General features: G+C 34.5%; 2 protein-coding genes across 2 annotated transcripts in view; both read left to right on the top strand.

Moving 5' to 3' along the window:
* Nucleotides 1–2,454, top strand: part of LOC142333371 (uncharacterized) — a 109,886-nt gene extending 107,432 nt beyond the window's left edge. The window contains exon 13 of the mRNA XM_075380392.1: nt 645–2,454. The gene's annotated coding sequence lies outside the window, so the exon portion shown is untranslated. The remainder of the gene's footprint in view (nt 1–644) is intronic.
* Nucleotides 2,455–7,609: 5,155 nt separating this feature from the next.
* Nucleotides 7,610–27,925, top strand: part of LOC142333370 (arylsulfatase B-like) — a 43,472-nt gene continuing 23,156 nt past the window's right edge. The window contains exon 1 of the mRNA XM_075380390.1: nt 7,610–7,891. Coding sequence (XP_075236505.1) covers nt 7,610–7,891 — 282 coding nt within the window. The remainder of the gene's footprint in view (nt 7,892–27,925) is intronic.

Here is a 27,925-nt window from a genome sequence, read left to right as displayed (position 1 = left end):
AAAAAGTTACAAGAAAGCAGTTCTGTATTACTTGGTTTAAAAGAGATGTAAACTGTTATTTTTTAAGAAAAGTGATTATTCTTTTTATGAGAGGTTGCATATTAATAAAATATGAAGAAAAGGATAACTTAGAATTTTTGATTTTTTTAAATTCGGTCTACTTGATTCACACCTATGAGGGCCAAATAATGATCCGACTGTTTTTTCTATCTTGACAACTCATTCTGATTTTTTGTAAGAGATCCAAGAAAGAGAGTGATTTCTGTCATAGAGTTAGATGAAAGATAAATTTCCCAATAAAAGTTTCAATAAAATTACAGAAAAAAAAGTTGTGTTGGTAGTTAATGTAAAAAACAATCATTTGTTTGTTTACAAGATTGATAGATATTTGCTTGTTTTAAGGTAATAAAAAACATATATTTTTAAAGGAAAATCCTAGTGATGACTACCTTTTTATAATTAAGTGCAAAGAATAGTAATCGTGGTTGAGGTTTTACTTTACAATAAAAGTATAATTTTTATAATAAAAATTAATAGAATTATTTACATGATTTTTTTTTAATTTTTAATTTGTATTAACAATAGTATCAACTAAGAAATATCATTCTGTTAATTATTATCTTTTTTTTTTGTTTTATTTTAAGAATGGAAATGGCTGCTGCTCTTCCAAAGAGATTGTGTATTATGTGAAAGTTGAAATGAGCTACAATGAAAGCGCATATTCAAATATTTTATTTCAGATTACAGGAAATTTCCAATGGATACAAGTATATAAATATAAGTAACATAAGAAAGATTTTGCTACAATAATCGAAGTAACTATTATTCATATAATAACATATTTCTAGATAAATTTTTTTTTTGTCTTCAGTCATTTGACTGGTTTGATGCAGTTCTCCAAGATTCCCTATCTAGTGCTAGTCGTTTCATTTCGGTATACCCCCTACATCCTACATCCCTAACAATTTGTTTTACATATTCCAAACTTTGCCTGCCTACAAAATGTTTTCCTTCTACCTGTCCCTCCAATATTAAAGCGACTATTCCAGGATGCATTAATATGTGGCCTATAGGTCTGTCTCTTCTTTTAGCTATATTTTTTCAAATGCTTCTTTCTTCATTTATTTGTCACAACACCTCTTCGTCACTTTATTCACCCTTCTGATTTTTAACATTCTCCTATAGCACCGCATTTCAAAAGCTTCTAATCTTTTCTTCTCAGATACTCCGATCGTCCAAATTTCACTTCCATAAATAAGCGACACTCCAAACATATACTTTCAAAAATTTTTCCTAACGTTTAAATTAATTTTTGATGTAAACAAATTATATTTCTGACTGAAGGCTCATTTCGCCTGTGCTATTCTGCATTTTATATAGCTCCCGCTTTGTCCATCTTTAGTAATTCTACTTCCCAAATAACAAAATTCTTCTACCTCCATAATCTTTTCTATTCCTATTTTCACATTCAGTGGTTCATCTTTATTTCTACTACATTTCATTACTTTCATTTTGTTCTTGTTTATTTTCATGCGGTAGTTCTTGCATAGGACTTCATCCATGCCATTAATTTCTTCTAAATCCTTTTTACTCTCGGCTAGAATTACTACATCATCAGCAAATCGTAGCATCTTTAACTTTTCACCTTGGACTGTTACTCCGAATCTAAATTGTTCTTTAACATTATTAACTGCTAGTTCCATGTAAAGATTAAAAAGTAACGGGGATAGGGAACATCCTTGTCGGACTCCCTTTCTTATTATGGCTTCTTTCTTATGTTCTTCAACTATTACTGTTGCTGTTTGGTTCCTGTAAATTGTTCTTCTATCTCTGTATTTGAACTCTTTTTTTTTAAATGCTGAACATTTTATTCCAGTCTATGTTATCGAATGCCTTTTCTAGGTCTATAAATGCCAAGTAGATAAATTAGAAATTGAATATTCCCTACTATTATAAACGTCAAACCATTCAGTTTGATGATTACAAAGTATAAATAATCAAGATATTTGTGATGTCCAAAGAATTTACATCTATATAAAAATAATATTGTCTAACGTAACGGACTAGAATAATCAAGATATTTGTGATCTCCAAAGAATTTCTATCTATATAATAATAATAATATTGTCTAACGTAACGGACTAGGAATATTACTAACTAAATAATTGAAATAGATTAGAGCAGTCAAAATAATTACTAAGGATTCTAAAAACAAACATTAATTCCATTCTATCATAAGATGTTTCTCAACGAGTTCAAAATGTTAAATGTAATCATGATTAGAGTAATTTAATGGTTCACCTAATTTGTACACAAAATATCTTACAATTTAAGTGCGATGATGTTTTTCAAACAAATTATTTATTTATTCATTGGTACATGACAGAACAAATTTGTTTATAGTACACATATACATATATAATTAAAATAATATAATCTTATGTCTAGTTTATAACAAACCAACTAGAATTAAATCTTGTATTATAAATCAGTAATAACAGAAATTTTCCTTCAAACAATAATATTACAAGATAAAAATTAAAAGTAACCCATAAGAAAAAGTATATATATATATATATATATATATATATATATATAAACAGTTAAATAATACACTAGAATTCAGCTCAGTACAACATGTTGGTTTAATCTTTGATAATATATAGAGATCATGTTTAAATATTCATTGATATTACAATAAAAAATCTTCATTCTTGTACAAATTTCAATAAAGTTTTTCATCATAAATAATAATGGTGAATTCATATATTGTGAGATATATAGCTCATAATTATGAGATCTAGGCGTATTGAATATTTTTACCTATAGCTCATTTTAATAGCTGGGTCATTTAAATTTATTTTACTTAATAGCCAGGAGTTATCTGCGAATCCATTAATGATTCTATACAAATATATATTAAACCTGCAAAATTTCTCCTATGTGATAAAGAAGGCAATTGAAATTCCTCCAATAGACACTCAATAAATCATGAAGGGATATCCTTTATGTTTTATAAAATACAAATATTTCAACATTTTTATCTGCACCCTTTCAATTTTTTATTTTTTTATTTTTAGTATTCCAAATGACAGAATTTCCTTCTAAATGAGGCCTAACAAATTAATAATATAAATTGTAAATAGTCAGATTTACTTAAAAGCATTAGCATTTCTTATAATAAATCCCAAATTTTTATATGCTTTGCTAACCACTGATTAACTTGTGGTTCAAATGTAAAGTCTGATTAAAATATAATTTCCAAGTCCCTAACTTCCTGCAGCTTTGTTTTTCACCAGTCATCAACCTTATTAATATCAATTTGAAGATGAATCACATTATCATAGGAATTCATTGACTTGAGCTTCATAACTTTCTATACAGGTACAAATATCATTTATAACAATTATGAAAAGTAATGGACCTAAATTAGATCTTGAGGTAACCCTGAGTGAATATAAAATTACCTAGAATTAAATTATTTTTTTAACTCACTAGGATGGTGTAGTTGGTAAACGCATCTTCGCAAATCAGCTGATTTCAAAGTCGAGAATTCCAACATTCAAGTCCTAGTAATAACAATTACTTTTATATGGATTTGAATACTAGATCATGGATACCAATGTTCTTTGGTGCTTTTGTTTCAATTAACCACACATCTCAGAAATGGTCAACCTGAGATTGCACAAGGCTAGACTTCACTTACACTCATACATATCATCCTCTGTAGTTATACCTGACACTGATTCCTGGAGGAAAAAAAAAATTAAATTTTTTGACATTAACATATTGTTGTCTGTTTCTTAGATAAGATCTAAGTAAAAACAGAAAATTATTGCAAATTTCAGTGGCTTGTATTTTTTTTAGCAATACAGCATGATCTATTTTATCAAAGACCTCGGGAAAATCCATGTAAGTAGCTTTATCAAAGAATTTGGATAGATCAGGTGAATGCTACTTACATGGATTTTCCCGAGGTCTTTGATAAGTATTGAATGAAGTTGATTAAGTTTGAAGCAGTTAACCATTGTTGCATAAATCTATGTTGTTTAACAAAAACAAGTTATTTTTATGTAGTCTGTGGTATAAAATATATTTGTAAACCTTACATGGAGCAGAAAGTATAGCTATACATTATTTCTTGAACCAAGCTTTTTGAAAATTGGAGAAACTTTTATTACCTTTCATGATTTTGGAAATGTATATGTTTTAATAGCAAGATTACGGAAGAGAGTCAATTGATTTGCGAATTTATTGCTACAACCTTTTATAACATAAGGTGGAATGAAATCAGGTCCTACTAATTATCTCGATTTCTATTATAGCCTTTTCAGCTAATACTAATATTTTATTATCAGGTGATTTTAATGTTCCTGGTTACAGCAAACCTCATTAGATTAGCATCATTTTTGTACAGCATTTAAAATCATCTGCAAATAGCAAGATTTTTGCAAATTGAATAATTAAATTGACATCGATTATAAAAACTAAATCGAATGAAGGACCCAAATGGGTATCTTATTGACCTCCTGCTGTTACATGAATTGGTTATATGAGGTCTGTAAATAATGAAACTAGTTTTTTTTGGCAGCCAAAGTGGCAACACTGTAAAGTTACTAGTAAACATATGGTTATATGAATAGCTGATTTATATTAGGTGTTAATGTTTTTAGTCTACTGCCATGTGAGACGTAAACAAACTTTTCATCAATTTTCATCAAACTAGTTTTTGTTGTGCATTTTAGCGATACTAATTATGAGCAACGTTCTGCAATCAATTTTTTGTTAGACTTGGTGAGAATGCTACTGAAACTTTTTCAAAATTGAAAAGGACATATGGAGATGACGCTCTGTCATGAGCCCAAGTTTTTAGGTGGTTTAAAGCATTTTCAGATGCCTGGGAATTTGTGGACAATCCACACCCTGGATGACCGTTTTTTTGTCAAAAAGTGTCAACAATGTTGAGCAAATCAAAAAAAATGAGACTTTATACAGTACAACTTGTGATTAACTGTAAGAATGATTGCAGAATAATTGAATTTCAAGCATACCACAGTCCATCAAATTTTGACAAACAAAATGGACATGAAAACATTTGTGCAAAGTTGGTCCTAAAAAACCTCCTGCTGAACAGAAAAACAACAGGGTGGAAGTGTGTTGCAATCTTCAGGTGTGAATTGAAAGTGATTCTGATTTTCTTGAAAAATGTTATTACTGGTGATGAATCTTGGATATTTGAGTACAACCCAGAAACAAAATGCCAGAGCAAGGAGTGGCACACTTCAAACTCCCAAAAAAAAGCAAAAATGAGCCAATCAAAAATCAAAACCGTGTTAATTTGTTTCTTCGACAGTGATGGCATTGTCCGTAAGCAGTTTTTACCAACAAGGCAGACTGTAAATCAATATGTTTACTGAGAAATTCTTGAAAGAGTTGCACACATGAGACCAGACATCACAGACAACTGGATGCTGCATCATGACAATGCATCTTGTCACACTACACTCTTAATTAATAAGTTTTTGGCAAAGAAAAACATTCCTGTAGTTCCTCAACCACCTTATTTATGTAACTTGAGTCCTTGCGACTTTTTCCTGATCCTGAATTTAAAAAAAACACCTCAAAGGACACCCTTTTGGAACAGTAGAAAACATTAAAAAAATGTAACTGACCATATGAAGGATATTCCGGTTTCTGAGTTTCAACACTGCTCTGAAGAGTGGGAAAACCATTTGAAGCATTGCGTGGCTTCCCAACAGAATTATTTCAAAGGTGATGTGAGAGTTCAGGTATAATTGGATTGTAAATAAAAAGTTTTACTGAACCAGTCTAATTACTTTATTTACTGACCTCATATATAAAATTAATTATTTAATGAATTGATGAATTCTATTCATAAAAAATGAATAAAACTTTAATAATTTACGATAATTTTCTAATAGGTAGATCGATATCTACAACATCAAACGCATATTGACAGTCAGAGTAAAGGACACAATTGAGACATTTCTTAAAGAACTAACAAAATAATTCCATTGCTTAAATTTTTCTGAATGTATTAACCCTCTAAAAAACTGCGCCAATTTGTAATAATAAATCTCTTAATATACTAACTGACCTTACTACAGACTAATTTGTACAATAGTTTAGCTATAACATTACACTTACTAGTAGTCTGATAATTTTTAATGTCTGATATTTCATAATTTTTATGTAACAGCAATATAAAACAAGTTTTCCAAACAGTGGGAAACTTACCAGTTTTTAATGAGTGATTGAACGACTTCATAAGAAATGATATAAACAATTATGAACATTTTTAAATCAAGAGTGAATGAATATTATCAGAGCCAGGACTCAGTGTTTCATCCAATTCATTTATAGCCTTTTTTATTTCGTCATCAGTAAGCACAATATTACTAAAACCATCATTATATTCACAAGGAATATTAGTTTAAGAGAAATCATTTGAATATACACTACCAAACTTATCAGCAAATAAATTAATAATGACTTGGCCCATTTTATTAGCCTCAATGTTGTAATAATGCATACTTGCAGGATAAGATCTATTATTATTTATAAAATTCACATATTTGTCAAAATTCTTAGAAGTAGTCTAACAATTTTTCAACTTTGATAGTATAATTTACCATATCACATTTACTTAAAAATTTACATAGCGAATGTTCTTTTTTAATAAATTATAAGAAGATTTATTAAAACATATCTTTTTTTTATTTATAGTTGCTTTTATTAGTTCAGCTGAAAACCATTTTGGAAATTTACCCTCACTAATTGATATTTTTGGAACATGTTTTTCTATCAAAGAATTAAAGGCGTCGTGAACTACATTAACAAATGTATCAAAATCATTATGACAAATATCAACATCTTTAAAGATAATATTTTTTTTAAGATCAACACAGATATGATATGATATCTACTTAAGTAAGTTTATAGCAATTAACAAAAGGTTTAATGTCAATGCTTTCAATAACATTCCATGGAGACATGTCTTGGAAGAAATGAGGAGGGGTATAAATTTATGCCTAACAGCCTCAATATCTACAGGGTAGAGAGCTGCTGACACCCGTAGAAGGAGGAGAAATACATTTCCGGATGTATGGGGGAAGTCCCCAAGGATCTGTGCTAAGCCCCTTCTTGTGGAACCCGGTTTTTGATGAGGTCTTGAGGTTGGGGTTCCCGGAGAAAGTGACACTCATTGCATATGCCGACGATTTGGTGATGCTCGTTGATGGGTTCACAAAAAATGAAGTAGAGTAAAAGGCGAGTAGCCCCATAAGACAGATAAGCGTGTGATTGGCAACAAGGGGACTACGACTCATTCCACAAAAAACACAACTTGTAGTTGTGACAGGCTGACGTAAGATTAAAAGAATTCGAGTTACGGTCGATGGTGTTAGACTAGATACAACGCCCTTTGTGAAATATCTTGGAATATGGTTCGATCAAAATAGGCTATACAACCGACACCTCAATGAAGTATGCAATAAGCGGAGTGGATCGCCAATGCTCTGAGTAGAGTGATGTACGCCAAGTGGGGACCCAGAGCAGCTAAAAGAAAGCTTTTGTAAATTTAAGTATCATGGCTGCATACCAAACGGTAACTGCAGATGCAGCAGAACCCCTGGCCAGGGTACCGCCGATCCAGTTATGGGTCACCCAAATGAAACAGATCTATGAGGGCATAAACAGGAAAGATGCCACTAATCTCTTGCTACAAAAATGGCAAGAGAAGTTGAACGCTGCTACAACTTGGGTGTGGACAAAGAAGCTTATTCCTGAGATAGAACCGTGGCTGGGGAGGAAACACAGTTACATGGGATACTACCTGTTACAATTCTTATCCGGTCATGGAGAATTTGGTGTATATTTACACAGGTTTACACAGGAGTTCCCAAATTGTGTGTACTGCAGTCAAGAGGACACTTCCTGCTACACTTTTTTGAATGTGCATGTTGGGAGGATATAAAAGCCAGATATAACATACAAGAGATAAAAACTACAACAAAGTATATTCTGAGAGGTAAAGAGGAATGGCTGACAATAGAGATGAAAATGAGGAAAAGATCTGAAACCGGTGAGCCGACCTGCCGTGCCGGACGTATTGCCGGTAGGTGGGGAGGCTGATTAGAGTCACAAGAGTCTTGGGCTGAATAATACTTGATTGTTGAGCCAGCCCAGGAGAGCAGGAGAACAAACAACCACAAAAAAGTATGTCTAATGAATCATGAAAAGGATCACATTCAAATATTTCATCAGTAATTACCAAGTATTAAATGAAGTAAATTACTAACTTAGAGTTAACAAACTTGTTTAATTGAAAAAATGATATTTTTGCAAAAATTAAAGAGACAAAAGGCAGCACTGTGAATAACAACATTAAAGTGACGATCATTAGCCTATAAATAAGTCTCAGTTGACAACCATTGATAACCAGGAACATTAAACTCACTCTATAATAAAATATTAAATATTCCAGAATTATTTACACAATTGGTTAGCGACATAGTAATACAATTTGTGAAGATCACTATAATAGTCAGAGAAGTACTAGGAGAAATTCAAACAACAGCGATAATAATGAAAGTGGAACTAATATTTACCTTTAAAATTACACATTCAAACTCGTTTCAGCCATAAGAGAAATATTAGTAAATTGCAAGTTATTTCTAATTTTGATTAATTCACCTCAACCACTTTACTTCTGGCTAGTAAACAGCGACTTATTACTAATGACATTATATCCATATAAACCAAATCCAGCTCTGTCTATGTCTTTAAATAATAATGTTTCAATCAACACAATAATATAGCAGTTGATGAAAGTTTTCATTCTTAGTTTAAATCCTCAGTATTACCTCTGATGCTCCTTTTGTTCTGATAAAATTTTTGTTTTACCAAAACATCATTATTGTCCACTATTTATGGTTTATCCTTCTTCTTAGATGCAATGTAAGGATTGCAATTATCGTATGCAATGAAGAGACTATCCTCATCATTTTCTTTTCTCTCTTTAAGTTCCTTAAACAATATATTAAATCATTTAATTTTCGTCAAGTCACCTCTTGTTATAAGGTTACCTTGAGCTGAACTCTTCTTATAGTGAAAAATCCTGTTTGCATCCTCAGCTGATTTATATAATACTTTTAAAGAAAGAGTTTTGCTGTGAATAAAACTTTTACCTACTCAAAACTCTTGTCATCCATATTAAAAGGAAGATCAAGGTTGAAATTTTTGAAGATATTAACACTTTTAATTAGATCTTTTTTTTACAGCATCCTTGGAATCCTCAACGTGAACATAATATTTTTTTCATGATTCAATCTGTCCACAGCTTCATTTATTGTAGATTCATTGTTTGTTACAAAGCTTTCTTCAATAACACCTACACACTGTTCAACAGCACTAACTCTATCACTGACATCAGTGTGTCAATTTTTTTGTTCAATTTCAAACAAATAAAATTCCATAAGACCTTCAAGTTTCGGTCCAAACTTGCTAAAGTATCTTTTGCAACTTTCATGTAGTTTAATTCATTTTTCTAGTTTGCCTTTTGGTTTTATTTTGCTTCACAGTTACATCAGTTTTAACATAACATGGCTTCGTGCCACCATGATTATTTAGAGAAAGTCTTTCAGAACATGGCTTATGATAAAATATCCGACATTCATTGCACCCAAAGCACATTTAAGTATAAGAAAATCATTCTTGTTGCGGCACATGAAACAATTTTTACTGTTTTTATTTATTAATATTTGTTTGAATTCAAGTGGTAGATTTAAGGTAAGAATGATGAATTGTATACAAAGTGATGTAATACACACTGACACAAGAAAATAATTACTTCCAAATAAACTACATCATAAAACACAATAATGCACTGGGTATTTAATTAAGTCGATTTCTTACATGTTAGTATTTAATAAAATTGATAAATACTACATTTTAAAACAAAGCAAAATGAAAATATGAAGCTGCAGATTCATGTCAAACTGCATTTAAATTTTCATATATATTTATAACTTATATTTTAACAATGGAATTTCAGGCAGGTATAAAATAATACAAAATTCTATGCGTATCAAAAATAACCCGATTTCAACAGACATATTTCATAACAAAAATGTGTTATAATTATAAAACACATAACATATTTTTCAAAAATGTTTAAAATTTCACTTGCCAAGTTTTTCCATCTGCTACATGGATAACAACAAGACTACAGCTGAATTCTTCTGCAACGCATTGGAGACAGTCTACTATTACAGAAGCTATAAAGTTGTGATCCTGGTTTTTAGCAAATCCAAAACATAAAGTAACGATGGAACATAAATACTTTGCAATGTGTAACGTACAGGGGATCTTACGGGCCAAGAGTGTAATACCTATTCTTGGGCTCCTGTACACTCCATCCAGCATCAATACATGTTTTGTTTAGAAGCTGATCAACTCAGTAATGCCAGTGTGGTGAGTCACCACCTTGCTGAAAAATGAATTCGCCAGAAGACAAAACTGCACAAAAAACTAACTTTTAGTGAATCTCATTCCTGCTGTATAAATTTGTTGGAGTCTCAAGCTCTGATAAATAAACATTATGAGTTGAAACTTTACCGCTTAAATGAAATTATGTTTCATCACTAAAAATTAACCTCAGTCAAATCAACTATCATTTTCCAAATCGACTAATAACAAGATATTATAGAGATCTTTAAATGTTCTTTTGTTACTTACTCGAAGAGTTTGTACTAGTTGTAACTGGTATGGCCTAAAATTTAAGCATTGTCTTAACATACTTCAAAAAGTAATATGAAGGATCACAAGTTTTCAACTAGTAGCATGGGTAAATTTTTTTGGGCTTCGCTGAAAAGCCTCTAGAATTCATTGTGCATTTTCTTTTGAAGTGCATGGCTACCCTGGGGACTCTTTCCCTCACATAAATACCCCTATTTTTCAAATTTTTTATAACAGTGACAAATATTCTTCGCTGATGGTGACCAACCTTGAAATGCTTTTAAAACACCAACTAGACCGTTATTATGGACTCTGTCTTGCTAAATTGTGGAACACAGAACGCTTTCTGTTGTATAGATGCCATAGTGTAAGTTTAAGCGCTGATATTGGAATCTGGTGGCCATTATTTGAAACTCTAGAATGGGCACTTAAAATAAATATTGCAAACTTCATTCACCAATCATGTGTCGTTGCACAGGTGTATAGTTTTGATATCAGATCATTGTTTTTGATACATGCTATATTATTAAAATTGTATTATTTAAACTTGTTTAAACTAAGAAATTTAAATAATTCCAATTGTGAATGTGATTGGAATGGTTTCTTCGGCACAATAACAGCTAATTCCTAATAAAATACGACAAAATTTAATGCCAGTTGCATTAGATCAACCAAATTTACATCAGTGAAACAATTAAAACCTTTAGTTTTAGTTTTATTTTTTCTCACTGAACATGTAAGGAAACAGTATTAGATAATTTCATGAAATTATAGCAATTTCACTCCTGTTAATCATAAAATTATCTTGGATCATTAAAATATTTAAGTTCTTAACTTATTAATTTGATGAATCTTTCTTGTATGATTGTAATTTATTGTTGCATTACTGATCTTGATTTACAGATGCCTAAACAAATTTTGAATTAATAAGAATATTTGAAAACGGTGTTAAGTAGTAATTTTATCTCTAGCGACTTTATCATGGTTTTGATATTAATTGTACATGTGTATGTTAGTTACCTTAACTGTAATGACTATAGATGACATGAGATAATAAACTTCCAAAAATAATACAGCCATTCTCAAGAATAACAAGCATTTGATGTCATACTTACTAAGAACAGTGAGAAATAAAGTACTGATCTCTTACATACTGTTGCACATCAGCATTCTAAACCCACTGAAACATCAGTAATGTTAAGCCCTACAGTGACATCGATCGTTTCTATATTGAAAATCATACAAACAGGGTGATATGACTTTAAAGTAAAAATTATAACTTTAGTATAATCTAACAGTATGATTGGATGTTTGTAAATTTATAGTGTAGATACAGAAGAGTGCAAATGTATTGGTTTGTTGGATTGTTTTCTTAGTTTAATTTTGGTGTACCATACAGGTGGTTTGAAAAAAACTAGGCTTAGCAATAAGAACTCATTCCCTCAACAAAAAATGCTTTCATTTTTTATATCATTTTCAGAATTTACACATCAACTTTAAAAATTTAATATGAAATATTTTTCAATGAAAAAATGGTGTTTTTCTGTTTGAAAATGGTAGCTTAAATTAGATTTTTGAAATTAATCTAAAACGGTACGTAACATTTTTTAATTCTACTTTTAATACTTGTGTTATTTGCTTGATTTATTCGTTATGGTTATTACTTTACCTCAATTGGAATTGATATCTTATCCATTAATGGAAAATTTTAATTTATATATATATATATATATATTTATACACAAAGTCTGTGAATAAAGTAATGAAACTGGTTCAGAAAAACTTTTTATTTACAATCCAATTATACATGGACTCAATTATACATATCATTTTCAAAATAGTTCCCTTGGGAAATCATATAATGCTTCAATTTGTTTCCCCACTATTCATAGCAGTGTTGTTTGAAATATTCTTCAGATGGTCGGTTACATTTTTAAAAATATTTTCTACTGTTCCAAAATGGTATCCATTGAGGTGTTTTTTAAAGTCGGGGAACAGGAAAAAGTCACAGGGACTCAAGTCGGATGAATAACGTGTTTGAGGAACTACAGAAATGTTTTTCTTTGCTGCAGTGTGACAAGGTGCATTGTCATGATGCAGCATCCAGTGGTCTCATGCAGGCAACTCTTGTCCGCAGTCTTTAAAGAATTTCTCAGTAAACATACTGAATTACAGTCTATTCTGTAGGAAAAAAAACTTCTTATGGACAATGCCATTACTAACAAAGAAACAAATTAGCATGATTTTGATTTTTGATTTGCTCATTTTTGGGACATGATAAGTTTGAAATGTGACACTCCTTGCTCAGGCATTTTGTTTCTGGGTTGTACTCAAATACCCAAGATTTATCACCGGTAATAACATATTTTAGAAAATCAAGATCAGTTTCAATTCGCCCCAGAAGATCACGGCATACTGTTGTATCTCTGTTCAACAGTGAGGTTTTTTGGAACCAGTTTTGCACAAACGTTTTACATTTTGCACTGTGGTATGGTTCAAATTCAATTGTTCTGCAATCATTCTGACAGTTAATCGCCAGTTGTACTGTATCAAGTCTCTGATTTGCTCAACATTGTCGCCACTTTTTGACATTAACGGTCTTCCAGAGCATGGCACGTCTGCAACTGATTCCTGGCCATGTGAAAATGCTTTAAACCACCTAAACACTTGGGCTTGCAACAGAGTGTCATCTCCATATGCCCTTTTCAATTTTTAAAAAGTTTCAGTAGCATTCTCACTGAGTTTAACACAAAACTTGATTGCAAAAGTTTGCTCATAACTCATTTTTGTAACGCACAACAAAATTTTGTTTTACGAAAAGTTTGTCTCACGTGGCAACAATAGACTAAAAATGAATACCTAATATAAATCAGCTCTTCATATAACCATATGTTTACAAGTAACTTTACAGTGTTGTCACTTTGGCTGCCAAAAAAACTAGTCTCATTATTTTATTTACAGACCTTGTGTGTGTGTGTGTGTGTGTGTGTGTGTGTGTGTGTGTGTGTGTGTGTGTGTGTGTGTGTGTGTGTGTGTGTGTGTGTGTGTGTGTGTGTGTGTGTGTGTGTGTGTGTGTGTGTGTGTGTGTGTGTGTGTGTGTGTGTGTGTGTGTGTGTGTGTGTGTGTGTGTGTGTGTGTGTGTGTGTGTGTGTGTGTGTGTGTGTGTGTGTGTGTGTGTGTGTGTGTGTGTGTGTGTGTGTGTGTGTGTGTGTGTGTGTGTGTGTGTGTGCGTGTGTGTGTGTGTGTGTGTGTGTGTGTGTGTGTGTGTGTGTGTGTGTGTGTGTGTGTGTGTGTGTGTGTGTGTGTGTGTGTGTGTGTGTGTGTATATATGTATATATATATATATATATATATATGTATATGTATATGTATATGTATATGTATATGTATATGTATATGTATATATATATATATATATATATATATATATATATGTATATATGTATATGTATATATATATATGTGTATATGTATATATAAAAATTAATTGCATTTTAACTTTTTTTTTTAATGTGCAGAGTACATTTTATAGGAAAAGACATAAAAACTGTTTAAAGTTTAAATCCGAGTGGTATTACTCCAATTTTTTTTAGGATGAACAATTTGATCTGATTATGTGTTTACACTGCATTAGGTTTTTAGCAAAGTAGAAAATTACAAGCATGTTCCAGCTTGATTAAGTTAACACTTTTCACTTGCCTGAAGACATTTGAAATAGGTGGATGAAATGGTTTCATACAGTAACATTATTTTTAAAGAATGCTTATAAAAGCTTTTTGAAATAATTTAGAAAATATTAACAAAAATAACTTTGCAATCTGAAGATAATTATAGATAGATGTATAAGGATTATTCTAAAATCAACATCTGATCAGCTAATAGAAAAAACTTTCTCCATAGAGTCAATATCTACATTCAAACACTTAATGTAAAACTACACCAAATTTTGTACACACTGTCGTCAAAGAATTCTATTATTAAGTTGCTCACTTAGACACTAACCTTATCTGAGTTTTCATTGTTTTCAAAACAGCCAGATTGATTTCCATCTTGGTGAAGAGATGGTAGTAACCGTCAAGTCAAGCTTCGGGGACATAATTAAAAACCTTGTCAATTTTTATAGTGTTATGGAGATCAGTCAGATGTTTTTAATATTTATATTGTACAAGATGTTATGAGAACATATCATCCCATCCATCATAATTCTCCCCGACCAGAAGTCTTATTCTTTAAGACTTTGGGGGTTGGCATACCCATGGGCCTAACCTCTGCAGCTTTTCTTCTCACTATGCATAGAGCTGCAGAATACTTTACACTATACACATACATTTACACCAAGAACACTACACAAATTACATACCATTACACAACTACACTATTTCTTCTTTTACTTACACTCGGTGGTGTTGCAACACCTTACAAAACGTAAACGCAACTGTAACCCAAGGTGGAAACTATCGTGCTGATGGGTGGTTAGCTCTACGTAATGAGCCAACCCTATCCTATCTCTCTCTACTTTGGTCCACTTTTGAGAGCAGGTCAATGTCTACACCCTCCCACATTGCAGTTCCATCAGAGAGTTCTTCACTCATCTATCTCATCCTAACAGTGAATATTTCGGCTAACCGGGTCTCGATGCCAAAATGCCTATTGGTGAAGTAAGCACCCAGGCGGGCGCTTAGCCACCCGAGTTGTTATTTTATCTATACATCTATAACAGCATCAGATCCCCTAAGCCATCCTCCGCAGGGCTAAGAATCTAAGGAAGCCAGCATCTATGTTCCATTCCCTTTAGGTTTTCCAATTAACTTGCAGATCAAAACCACAATTGATCCTCGCAAGCTCTCTGGGTACTTTGGTACGTTCAGCTTCATACCTGGGACAGACATATAAGACATGGCGCACATCATCAATGGCTCTGTACGCCGAACACAAACCTTAATTAATCAAACTAAATCTGGTCAACCTATCTCATAAAGTGCCATATCCAGAAAGAAACTGTGTAATACACCGATATACCGATTGGGGGGAAATCCACCTAACAACCTTCACTTCTCACATGTGATCAGATGTAAGTTGGCCTACCTTCTTAGCATCATAACGCAATTGGCGCTCAGTTGTAAGGATACCAATGAACTTAATAACAGAAATAACAAGGACCGCCTCTTGAGAGATAGTCTTATAGGCATCAATCACAGATAACAATAGGAAATACTCGGTTCTCAACAAAATATTCCTATAAAATTTGTACATCATTCGATGAGCTCAGACAGGTGCAGCATAGGCCATAGCTTAGGTTATAGCCTACAGGCTATAAATTATAGCTTCGCATATAACCTTACATAGAACACGCATGGTTCTGAAATTAAGGCTCCAATTGGGGTGAACTGCTCTTTGAACACCGAAAAACACAGAACAACCCTTTTTTGGCAGCATATTGAAAGTGCTCCTTTAATCAAAGATTCTCATCAAGCATAACACCTAGATACTTCTACAGTGGGAGATAACCTGATTCGATGACCTGCTATTGATACACGAGGTCGTCGTCATGTAACAACTAGTCTACCCTTTAACAACATCATCGTTGATTTCTCTGGCCTAAACATCATCTTATGTCGCAAACTCCACAACTTGAGTAACTTGCAAACCTAGCTTTCCCTAAATTCGATCTCATTCCTCGAATTTAACTTTAACCGGTAAAAGCCCATCATCGCATAAGCGATAACGCGGTACTAGGTAACCTCAACTGCATCAAAGAATCGAATTCAACATCCCAGAGCAGAGATTCTAAAACAACTATCCTGCTGGCAAGCTTTAGATAGCGTCTTTCCTACTTCTGAGACGCCGTCTCGAAGAACAGCATTTCGATTGCTAAAATAATTAGGCAACACATTCAGCCAATTCTGCGTACAATCACGCTTCTGCATCTGAATTAGGGCAGAAGACCACCACAAATTATTAAAAGCCCCTGATATTTCCAAAACATACCTAAGACTCACTAGAAGAAACAATGCTCATAACCTTAAGAATAGCATCTTCTGTGCCCGTGACTGAGCGAAAACCATACTGATCATCCATTTATAGAATATCAGTAAACTACTGATCGTTGAATCTTACATCAGGACTTACCAGTTATAAACTTATATATAATTATATAACTTACAAACAATATAACTTGCGTTGACTCCCAATCGATTTAATGTTGAAAGTTCGGGCGGCCATGCGGAAATTACGAAGAGGCAGGGGGCCGAGGTATTCGGGATGCGGTTTCGAGCCGCATAAAAAATGTTTTTTATGTTTGACGTACAATTTTTTTTTTAAATCGATAATAAACAGATAAAACTTCTAAGTTGAATAAAACAAAGAAACGTTAGAAAAATTCGAATTTTATTTAGAAATAGCGCACTATATCAAGTGAATTACACGCAGTGTACGTACCAGTTTATAATAAATGTTCGAAAATGAGCCCTGCCGTTTTCAAAACATTTATTGGCACGCTTCTATCCTTTTGTAGCCCTTTTCAGTTTTTGCTCAGCAGCATCCATAATGCAGACAATTACTTTCTCATGAGAATGTATTTTTGTTTTGTATACAACATCTTTTATACACCTCCAAAAGCAAAGATCTAAAGGTGTTAGATCAGGCTATCTTGGTATGACTAGGAATGTGAACCTTCACAACCGATCCATTTCTCAGGAAAATGAAGGTTTGAGTGGAAACGGCATAAGAGAAGTGGGGAGGCGAACCATCGTGTTGGAAGTATACTGTGCGTCTCGACAATAGAGAACTAAATCTCTTCAAGCAGCTACGGTAATTCATCATGAAGAAAGTGCAAGTAGACATCAGCATTTAAGCGGCACGTAATCCTAAAACAGCTGATAGTGATAAAGACCGCAACGTACACTGACGCTAAATCGGTGTTAAAAATTGCCTTCCACAGTTTCATAAAGATTTACGTCTGCCCGTGTAAGCTCATTGCTTAAGTTGATTACATCTCGAGTGAAATTTTCCTCGTCTGTAAACAAACAAACCATTTGTAGAGTTGTCGATTTGTATTCCACAAGTTGCAGAACTCCAAGTGAAGCGGAACGACTCCTGGGTGTAGACCTTGAACTGGCTGTTTACGATAAGGATAAAACACATTTTATTTAAGTTTCCTCCAAACCATCGAATGAGAAACTCCGATTCATTAGAAAGAAGTTATATATTGACGCCTAGACTGCATCGATAATAATTTCATCAATAACAGCATCGTGCTGAGGCAGATCGTTCGTAGCTGGTACGAATACTAGGAATTGAAGCGGTTTCTTGAAAATTGAGAAACGTCGCGCTAATTGTTTTGGAATTTAGAATTCGCCGATGCGGAAAACGTACTTCATAGTATTTACTGATCAAACTAAAATTCACAGAAAACCTTGGCTAACGACAGCACAGCTCATAGTAGTCGATATATTTAATGTACCTTACAGAATGATTTAAACACTAGTAAAATATTTTATTGTCAACTATGAAATAATAATTTTTAAAATAATTTATTGTATTTCTGTCATTAATAAAAAAATTATCTAAATAATTTTTATTTATTTATTTTCGTTTTTCTAAATATTTTAACAGCAAATTTGTTTTTTAAAAGAATTTGGATTTGTTTACATTAAATAAGACTATTTTGACAAATGTAGTAGTAATGTACTGTTAGTTGTTAATGGCTGGAAGACGCAGACTGCATCCGTTGCATTTAAAGTGGGACACACGACGCGAAGTATTTAGGCGTGTGGCTGGACAAGAACCGATCCTTTACTATACATGTTGAGGAGGCGGCGGCGAGAAAGGGCGAAAATGTGGTGAAGGCGCTCAGCAAAATGATGAGGAATAAGGATGGTCCTCGGACAGGTAAGAGGAAACTGTTGGCCATTGTGTACTCTTCGGTGGTGTTATATGGAATTCCTGTACGGCTGGGAGCGTTGTCGAGGGCCAGGAACGCGAGACGTTTGGTTATGCAACAACGTAGGCTAAACATACGTATCATCGAAGGGTATAGTACGATCAGCGCCCAGGCGGCATCGGTTATAGCTGGAGTACCGCCCATAGACTTACAAGCAAAAGAGAGAGCTTCAGTAGTGAAAGGACGGGATAGGGGTGCGTGCCCTCCTGACATTAGGTACTCGTGTGTGACCCTATCCGCAATCGGCAGAGGACTACTTCTAAACGTCGAGTCTTTCTGCATGAGGAGTCCCATGGCAACACAGAATCTTTAATCTGCCGTAGTTTATTATCGACGGTAGTCGCCCAGTCACCTTGCCAGGTTGCTCTCAGTGATTGTTATATACGATTAATAAAATCAGAGGTAGTAACTCGGGTGGTGAAAGGAGGCTGAATACATGCTTCTTTGGCAGCATAATCTGCTTGTTCATTACCTGGAATCTCTACGCGGCTAGGGACCCAGTTCTAACATATGCTTACCCGACATGGGGGGCAGTGTTGAGCTCCTCGCTTCAAAAGAAGATCGAGGCCGTCCAAAACATCGCGTTGCGGACGATCTTTGGAGCTCCGTGGTTCGTCAGGAACGCCACTCTCCGTTCTGATGCGAGATTTCAATCCGTGTCCGAGGTGGGGGTGGCGCAGGCGCGCAGACTGTTCGGGAGAGCGGCTGTGTCCGAACACAGTCATCTTCGGGACATCTGCCGAGAGGACCCAACTCCGACAGTTGTAAGGAAGCGGCCTCACGCCGTACTGGACGAACCACCGTGATGGTGCGGTGCGGTAGCCGAAAATCGACAAACCAGGCTTAGGGGCCTCCATATCGCATGAGCCATAAACGGAATAGTGCGTCAGACGCGTTTCCGGGGTCGCGAGTGAAAAGTTTTCGCGAATTATATAGTTTGAAGACGTCAAACACGGTAAGTCGCGCATAAAACAAAAACGCGGTCTAAATTTAAAAAAACTTACAGTAAGACAAAATATCCCAGCAATTGCGACTCCTCCGGAAAAGGGGACGCATTGGTCCCTCCTTATAGCTAGTGCCCCGTTGTGGCGTATTCCTGCTAGCCTATTAAAGAGTTAGCACCGAAAGGACTTCAGTGGACGGTCTGAAGGGGAATTACGTCGGGAGGACAGGCTTTATAAGCCTAGCCTTCCGCGGTCGGCCCATGAAATGGGTTCGATAACGCTGGTTTAACAACGGATTGGAATGCAATTAAATCCGTCTTAAATTCACTAAAATAATAATAGACAAAACTTGAAAAATTAGATCCGAGATTAAAAAATAACCCTTTTAAAAACAAGCCCGATTAGAATGATCCAGCAGCAAGGGACTCTGTCCAGGTTCTGCGATAAAGTAGGGAGTAATAGACTCCTGCCAACTTTGCATTCCATAGGGACCCAGTAAAAACTTACTTCTGTGTTGCGATTATTCAACTCGGCGATTGCGTTGTAAAGTTTTATTAACTAACTAGAGGTAAGTATAACTTAAAACCTGGTAGTATGATTACAATAAAAACCCTAACATTTCCACCTTAAAGATAAGGAAATCTTCAAATTTACCTCAATACGACAATGGTACGTACGACAAACCCCATCTTCTTACAATTCCAGAAAAACTTTGATCATCCTTCAAAGGACTAACGGACCACATTAAACCGATTCAATATTGTGCCTATTAACGGGACTTTTTTTGTCTTCGAAACCCCATTTTTTCACCACCTGGGCCGATGGTAGGTGATATCAAAAAATTTTATTTATACGATCTTATCAAAAGAATTGTAAAACTTTAAACGAATTCCATATTTTACTTAGTAAGAAAGATAGAGCGATATTTTATTTTTTCGAAAAAATCCGTGTGCTTCTTCGATTCCAAGGGAATTGTTCATAAAGAGCGGGTGTCTCCTGGACAAACAGTTAACCGATATTTCTACAAAGAAATTTTAGAAAGACTTCGTAAACGAGTTCTTCGTGACCGTGCCAACATCGCTGAAAATTGGATTCTGCATCACGATAATGCGCCATCCCATACTGCTCTGTCAGTAAAGCGATTTTTAACCTCAAAACAAATTTCAGTACTACCACAGCCACCTTATTCACCAGATATCGCTCCGTGCGACTTTTTTCTATTTCCAAGAGTCAAAATGGCGGTCAAGGGACACCGTTTTCAAACAACGCAAGATGTCCAAAAAGCTGTGACGAGGGTCTTGGAGGATATTACAGAAGATGAGTTCCAGAAATATTACCGTCAATGGCAGAAGCGCTGGAATAAGTGTGTGCAATCAGAGGGGAACTACTTTGAAGGAGACTACACTAAACATGACTAAAACGATAAGCAACTTTTTTTCCACATCAGTCTCATTACTTTATAGCTTTTTGTAGCCGTTTTTCTTTGTCGGGCTCAAGAAGTCGATGAACCGTTTGAACGCGATAAGGTCGTAATTGTAATCGTTTGGTCGCCCGATGAACAGTCGATTTAGGCAAATTAATTTCAGCAGACAAACGTCTGATCGATTTATTTGCCGAGGCGAGTAATCGGTCTTTGATTTTAGCGACTGTATCTGTATTCAACACTGACGCAGGTCTTTTGTGTTCCTTGTTATTAACAGACCCGGTCTCTCTAAATTTTGCGACTAACCTTAATACTGATGTTTTGTTAGGAGCCGGTTTATCCGGGTATTTATGGCGAAACAAATCTTGCACTGCAACCGCTGATTTCGTACTGAAGTACGACCCGACAATGAACACACGTGCATCTAGCGAAAACACCATCTTGTCTCTAGCAATACACTGAACGTTATGATTGCATTGTTGTTACTTATTTATGTTTTTATTGTTGTTGAGTCCATTTAGTAACGAGTAGGGGAGTAAGCTTGACTTTTGAAATTTCATGGATGAGTGATTGATTGGTTGCGTTTTATATGGGACACTCTGTATAAGTAATCCGACCAAGTTTGGTCAAAATCGGTCCAGTAGTTCTGTAAAGGTGATTTAGAGGTCAACACCGAAGAAAAACATGTACATACAAAAATTAACATCCTGAAAAAATCCGGTTTTTTTGGGCTTAGGTGGCAAAACGTCGAGATCCGGTGAAAACCGCATATGTCCAAATTGCACCGATTACAATACTATACCTTCTAGAGCTTTAAGTTTAGCGCTAAGAAGAATTGAGAGGAGAGTGGAGGAAGTGTTAGGAGAAGACCAATTTGGTTTCAGGAAAAGTATAGGGACGAGGGAAGCAATTTTAGGACTCAGATTAATAGTAAAAGGAAGATTAAAGAAAAACAAACCGACATACTTGGCGTTTATAGACCTAGAAAAGGCATTCGATAACGTAGACTGGAATAAAATGTTCTGCATTTTAAAAAAATTAGGGTTCAAATACAGAGATAGAAGAACAATTGCTAACATGTACAGGAACCAAACGGCAACAGTAACAACTGAAGAACATAAAGAAGCCGTGATAAGAAAGGGAGTCCGACAGGGATGTTCCCTATCTCCGTTAATCTTTACATGGAACTAGCGGTTAATGATGTTAAAGAACAATTTAGATTCGGAGTAATAGTACAAGGTGAAAAGATAAAGATGCTACTCTAAAAAGGATTTAGAAGAAAAAATGAACGGCACGGATGAAGTCCTACGCAAGAACTATCGCATGAAAATAAACAAGAACAAAACATAAGTAATGAAATGTAGTAGAAATAACAAAGATGGACCGCTGAATGTGAAAATAGGAGGAGAAAAGATTACGGAGGTAGAAGAATTTTGTTATTTGAGAAGTAGAATTACTAAAGATGGACGTAGCAGAAGCGATATAAAATGCCGAATAGCACAAGCCAAACGAGCCTTCAATAAGAAATATAATTTGTTTACATCAAAAATTAATTTAAATGTCAGGAAAAGATTTTTGAAAGGGTATGTTTGGAGCGTCGCTTTATATGGAAGTGAAACTTGGACGATCGGAGTATCTGAGAAGAAAAGATTAGAAACTTTGAAGTGCGGTGCTATAGGAGAATGATAAAAATCAGACGGGTGGATAAAGTGACAAATGAAGAGGTATTGCGGCAAATAGATGAAGAAAGAAGCATTTGGAAAAATATAGCTAAAAGAAGAGACAGACTTATAGGCCACATACTAAGGCATCTTGGAATAGTCGCTTTAATATTGGAAGGACAGGTAGAAGGGAACAATTATTTAGGCAGGCCACGTTTGGAATATGTAAAACAAATTGTTAGGGATGTAGGATGTAGAGGGTATACCGAAATGAAACGACTAGCACTAGATAGGGAATCTTGGAGAGCTACATCATACCAGTCAAATGACTGAAGACAAAAAAAATAAAAATAAAAATTTTTATTTTCAGAGCTTTATTTTTTAAGAGTTGACATGATTTCTTACATTATTAGAAGAATTCTTTATAAATGTTTAGTTTCTTCACCGACAGATAACAATATAATAGTCTAATTTGTCCTAAACATGTGCAAGTATATGCCGGTCAACGTTAGCAACAGCTTTTGTGATGCGTTTTTAAGTCGCCGATATCAACAGGAAGGGGCGATACAAAAACTTTGTCTTTCATATAATCCCATAAAAAATAAGCGCAAGGCGCTAAGTCTGGACTCCGTGGTCGCCAACGCTTAATCATCACGTTTTCCTTACTTAAACAGCCGATCCATCGTCTTCCATCCAGATAATTTCTAACCTGTAAGTGCCAGTGAGGTGGAACTCCATCTTGTACATAAACGAAGTTTTCCACTGTCTTCCTCAAGTTCAGACGTTAGCCGTTCGGTTAACATGTCCGAATAGATTAGTGTCACTTCGTGAAAAAAGAACGGCTCATACATTCTTTTACGAAATACAGCGCAAAACAAGTTCACTTTAGGGGTATCGCGTTTATGTTGAAAACTTTCTCTTGGGTTTTCTGTATTCCGTTTTCTTACATTATGTCTATTTTCCAGTAATGTGAAACGTACATTCATCATCGAAAATTAGGCGATGAGAAAAGCGGTTATCATTTTCAACACGTTCCTGCAACTCCACATAAAAATGTTTACGTAAAGATCTTACGTCAACATTTCAACTTTGTACCGACTGTAATTTATAAGACGTCATTTTCAAACGTTTCTGCAGAAATTTTAAACACAGTCGGTGGAGGAATTTGTAATTCTAAATTCATTGATCTAGTAGATTTACCCGGGCTACGTTGATACATATCGAGAACAAGATCGATTTGTTCTTCTGAAAAAGAAGGTCTTTCAGCACTTTTCTTTTTTAAGTGTTTTGAAACTATTTATTCCAGTCTTAGATTGATTTTCTTTTCGGTAGTTATTTACCATATTTTGTTCTGAAACGTCGTTGCACGACAGTAACCGAGTTTGTTTTTGCTATTCCAAGCACACAAAAAACTTTCTCTATTCCAGAAGCGACCGTCTTTCCAGACTGGTAACATGAATCACCAGTCAGTGACAGCAGCAGCAGAGCAGATATACCAACATAACCCACCGGGTTGGTCTAGTGGTGAACGAGTCTTCCCAAATTAGCTGATTTGGAAGTCGCGAGTTCCAGCGTTCAAGTCCTAGTAAAGTCAGTTATTTTTACAAGGATTTGAATACTAGATCGTGGATACCGGTGTTCTTTGGTGGTTGGGTTTCAATTAACCGCACATCTCAGTAATGGTCGAACTGAGAATGTACAAGACTACACTTCATTTACACTCATACATATCATCCTCTGAAGTATTATCTAAACGGTAGTTACCGGAGGCTAAACAGGAAAATGAAAGAAAAAAAGATATACCAACATAAACTTTAAAAAACTCCCTGTAAAACCATATTATTTATTGCATTCACATACACCGTTTAATTTTTTTATGAGCTATCGAAAGTGCATATTTCATTTATAATCACCCTGCCTGTATAGATAACTGTATGCAGTAGTAATAAACGCATGTCTACAGTAAATTAATGAAATTTATAAATTAAATGACATGTCATTATTTAGAATTGCATTCAATTAACTAAAATTACATTATAGTTATTACTTTATCATAGATAAATTTTATAATAAAACTAACCGATTTCTTGTTTAGCCGTTTCTTAACTCCCTTTGTATTCGTTATTCTTATGCTTGTGAAAATAATATTGATAAATAAAAATTCCGTTCAATTTATAAAACGAGGTTATTATAATTTCTTCAGAGCAACAGTTTGGTTAGCACAGGATTTGAAACTGAGTGATCTGAAACATGTGAGTTTCAGAACAGTCAGACTCGGTCTTAAAAAGAATAGTTGTAATTAATTGGTTATCTGTCCTTTGTACGGGTAAAAATGTATTTTGCACGGTTTTTAGCGTTACACGACAAACATTACAATGAGGAGACCGTACTTTTTTTTGTTTTTTGTATTTTTGTAGAACATTTTGTAAACGAAATAATTTAAAGAATGAACTTGTATGAGGTGTGGCTATTAAATAACGAGAATAACTGCGCATGCGCCAAATTCATACGACCGACAGCTGTGTAGCGTGAAGCCTTCTCTTCCGATTGCTGCCACTCCAGTTTCTGTAGATACATTAGTCTGGCTGTGGCCTTCTTTTGGATATCAACTGTTTTTTTGTTGTTTTGCCGAAAAAATGATAAGTGTTTTATTAGAGCAAAGAGTTGTCGTGAAATTTCATATGAAACTCAGAAAAACCGGTACTGTAACTTATCTTTTATTAAAAAAAGTATACGGTAATGAATATTTATCACGTGCGCGGGTTTTTGAGCGGTTTACGCATTTCGAAGATGGTCGAGAAGACGTTGAAGATGTTCAAAATTCAAAGCGGTGATGATTGTTTTTTTTCGATATTTATGGGATCGTGTACTTTCATTGGATTCCTGAAGGTCAAACTATTAATCAGTATTACTACCTTGACGTCCTTGCTCAACTCCGTGAAAAAATAAGAAAAAAAACGACCTGAATTGTGGAAAACAAGTCACCGGTTCTTCATCAGGACAATGCACCGGCTCACACTGCATTGTCTATCGAGACGTTTCTATCCCGCTGTTAGAACATCCGCCTTATTCGCCTGACCTGGCACCATGTGACTTTTATCTGTTCCCCAAGGTCAAATTTGCATTAAAAGGAACAAGATTTCAGATCATTGAAGGTGTGAAAGTAAAAGCGGCACGCGTCGTGAAAGAGCTTTACAGCTCTTTCACGACTTCCAGCACTGTTTCAAACCATGCAAAATTCTCATGGAGCGTTGTAGGGATAGAGGAGGGGTGTATATTGAACGGGATAATAACTAAATATGTATAAATTCAAAATAAAATATTTTACAGCATCAGTCTAGTTATTTAATAACCACACCTCGTATACTATATTTACAGCTTTTTTCTCTGGAGTGCATACATACAGTTTGTTCCCAACGGAAACTCAAGAGCAAACTATTTACAGTTGCCCACCCGAGAACTTTCGGCTCTACAATTGAAGACTAGCCGCGTGAAACGTTTGCCCTTTGGATTTATTTATTGTCATCGACAAAGCAAATTTAATTCGAATGAAGGGCAATTCTAAAGGAATGTATATGGTAAACCGTCTCACCTATAAAGCTATTTTTATCGATAACCGAAACACATATATATATAATATTAAAATAGATTATAATATTTAAAATACTGTACTTTGATTTGCGTTACATCGAAGATAACATTTTCGGACGAATACATCATCGGATTAACCCGTTACCATAATCGGAGATGTAATACATGCTCAGATATGAGTATGAGAATAGCAATGCGTCAAAAGAAATTCGTGACTGGTGCAGCACCTTTGATAAAATCAAACAGATATTGACGCGTGTATACTAGACAGCTTCTTTAAGCCGATAACGATATACTTTCACTCTTCATTATCTAAGATTACACCTAACATTCACCGCCTTCAACGATTATTTCAGTTCCTGTCTAATCTGAATACGAGAACCGATAAAAACTAAAACCGATGACAACAGCCCTTCACTCATTACTTAGAAAATTTAAACCGATGACAACATACTTTCATTCACAGATTACTGCGGTAACTATTTAATCGGAATAAGAAAGCCGATAATAATTAAACGAATATCAACAGAAATTCAACCTGCAATATCGCAGATTACAATTATAATTAACAGCCCTTACAGATTACTTCAGTAACTATCTAATGAGAATATAAAAATTTAAAAAAATGACGACATTCACTCTGCTATATCTCAGATTACACTTCAAAGATTATTTCAGTAGCTGTCAAATCTGAGTAAGAATGCCGATAAACAATAAACAGATAACGACATACTTTTAGTCTTCAATATCTAAGGTTACGCCCAACATCACTCCTTCAAAGATTATTCAGAAACTAATCGTAAATGGAAAACCGATAAACATTAAACCAATGACGACAAATTTTCACTCTACAGTATCTAAGATTACACTTAAAATTCACCGCTTTCAATGATTATTCGGTTACTTTTCTAATACGAATAGCAAAGCAATATATAGTTGTAGCAGTCCTCAGCGGTGTAAATATGGAACGCTAATCGAAGTTGCGTCGTTGCCAGGTGCGACGTTGACTAGGATATTTTCACAATGGCGGCGTCCGCCTACACATGTATACAGGATTATCGTATTCAAAATACAGCCATACTAGCGACCGATAATATCACCGCATCGAATCTCGTCTATAATAATACTTAGAATGAGATAACAGAAGTGAGATGATGCGAAAAAAATACCGTCGCACGATATTGACTTCTCTTCCGCAAAGATTAAGGAACAAGACTAAATAATTACGGTTTAATCATTCCGTACAATAATTTGAGTGAATCCTATACTATTAAATGGTCAAATGTAATTAAATCTGGAATATTTATTACAATAATAAGAGATAGCAGGATATCAGGTGATTTGGAAGTTCCAAATCAGCATAATTTGGAACTTCCAAATCAGGTGATTTGGAAGTCGAGAGTTACAGCGTTCAAGTCCTAGTAAAGCCAGTTATTTTTACACGGATTTGAATACTAGATCGTGGATACCGGTGTTCTTTGGTGGTCGGGTTTCAATTAACCACACATCTCAGAAATGGTCGAACTGAGAATGTACAAGACTACACTTCCTATACACTCATACATATCATCCTCTGAAGAATTATCTAAACAGTAGTTACCGGAGG

The sequence above is a fragment of the Lycorma delicatula genome, chromosome 12 (assembly GCF_047948215.1).
Source record: "Lycorma delicatula isolate Av1 chromosome 12, ASM4794821v1, whole genome shotgun sequence".
NCBI lineage: Eukaryota > Metazoa > Arthropoda > Insecta > Hemiptera > Fulgoridae > Lycorma > Lycorma delicatula.
This window is presented reverse-complemented; position numbering and strand designations above follow the sequence as displayed.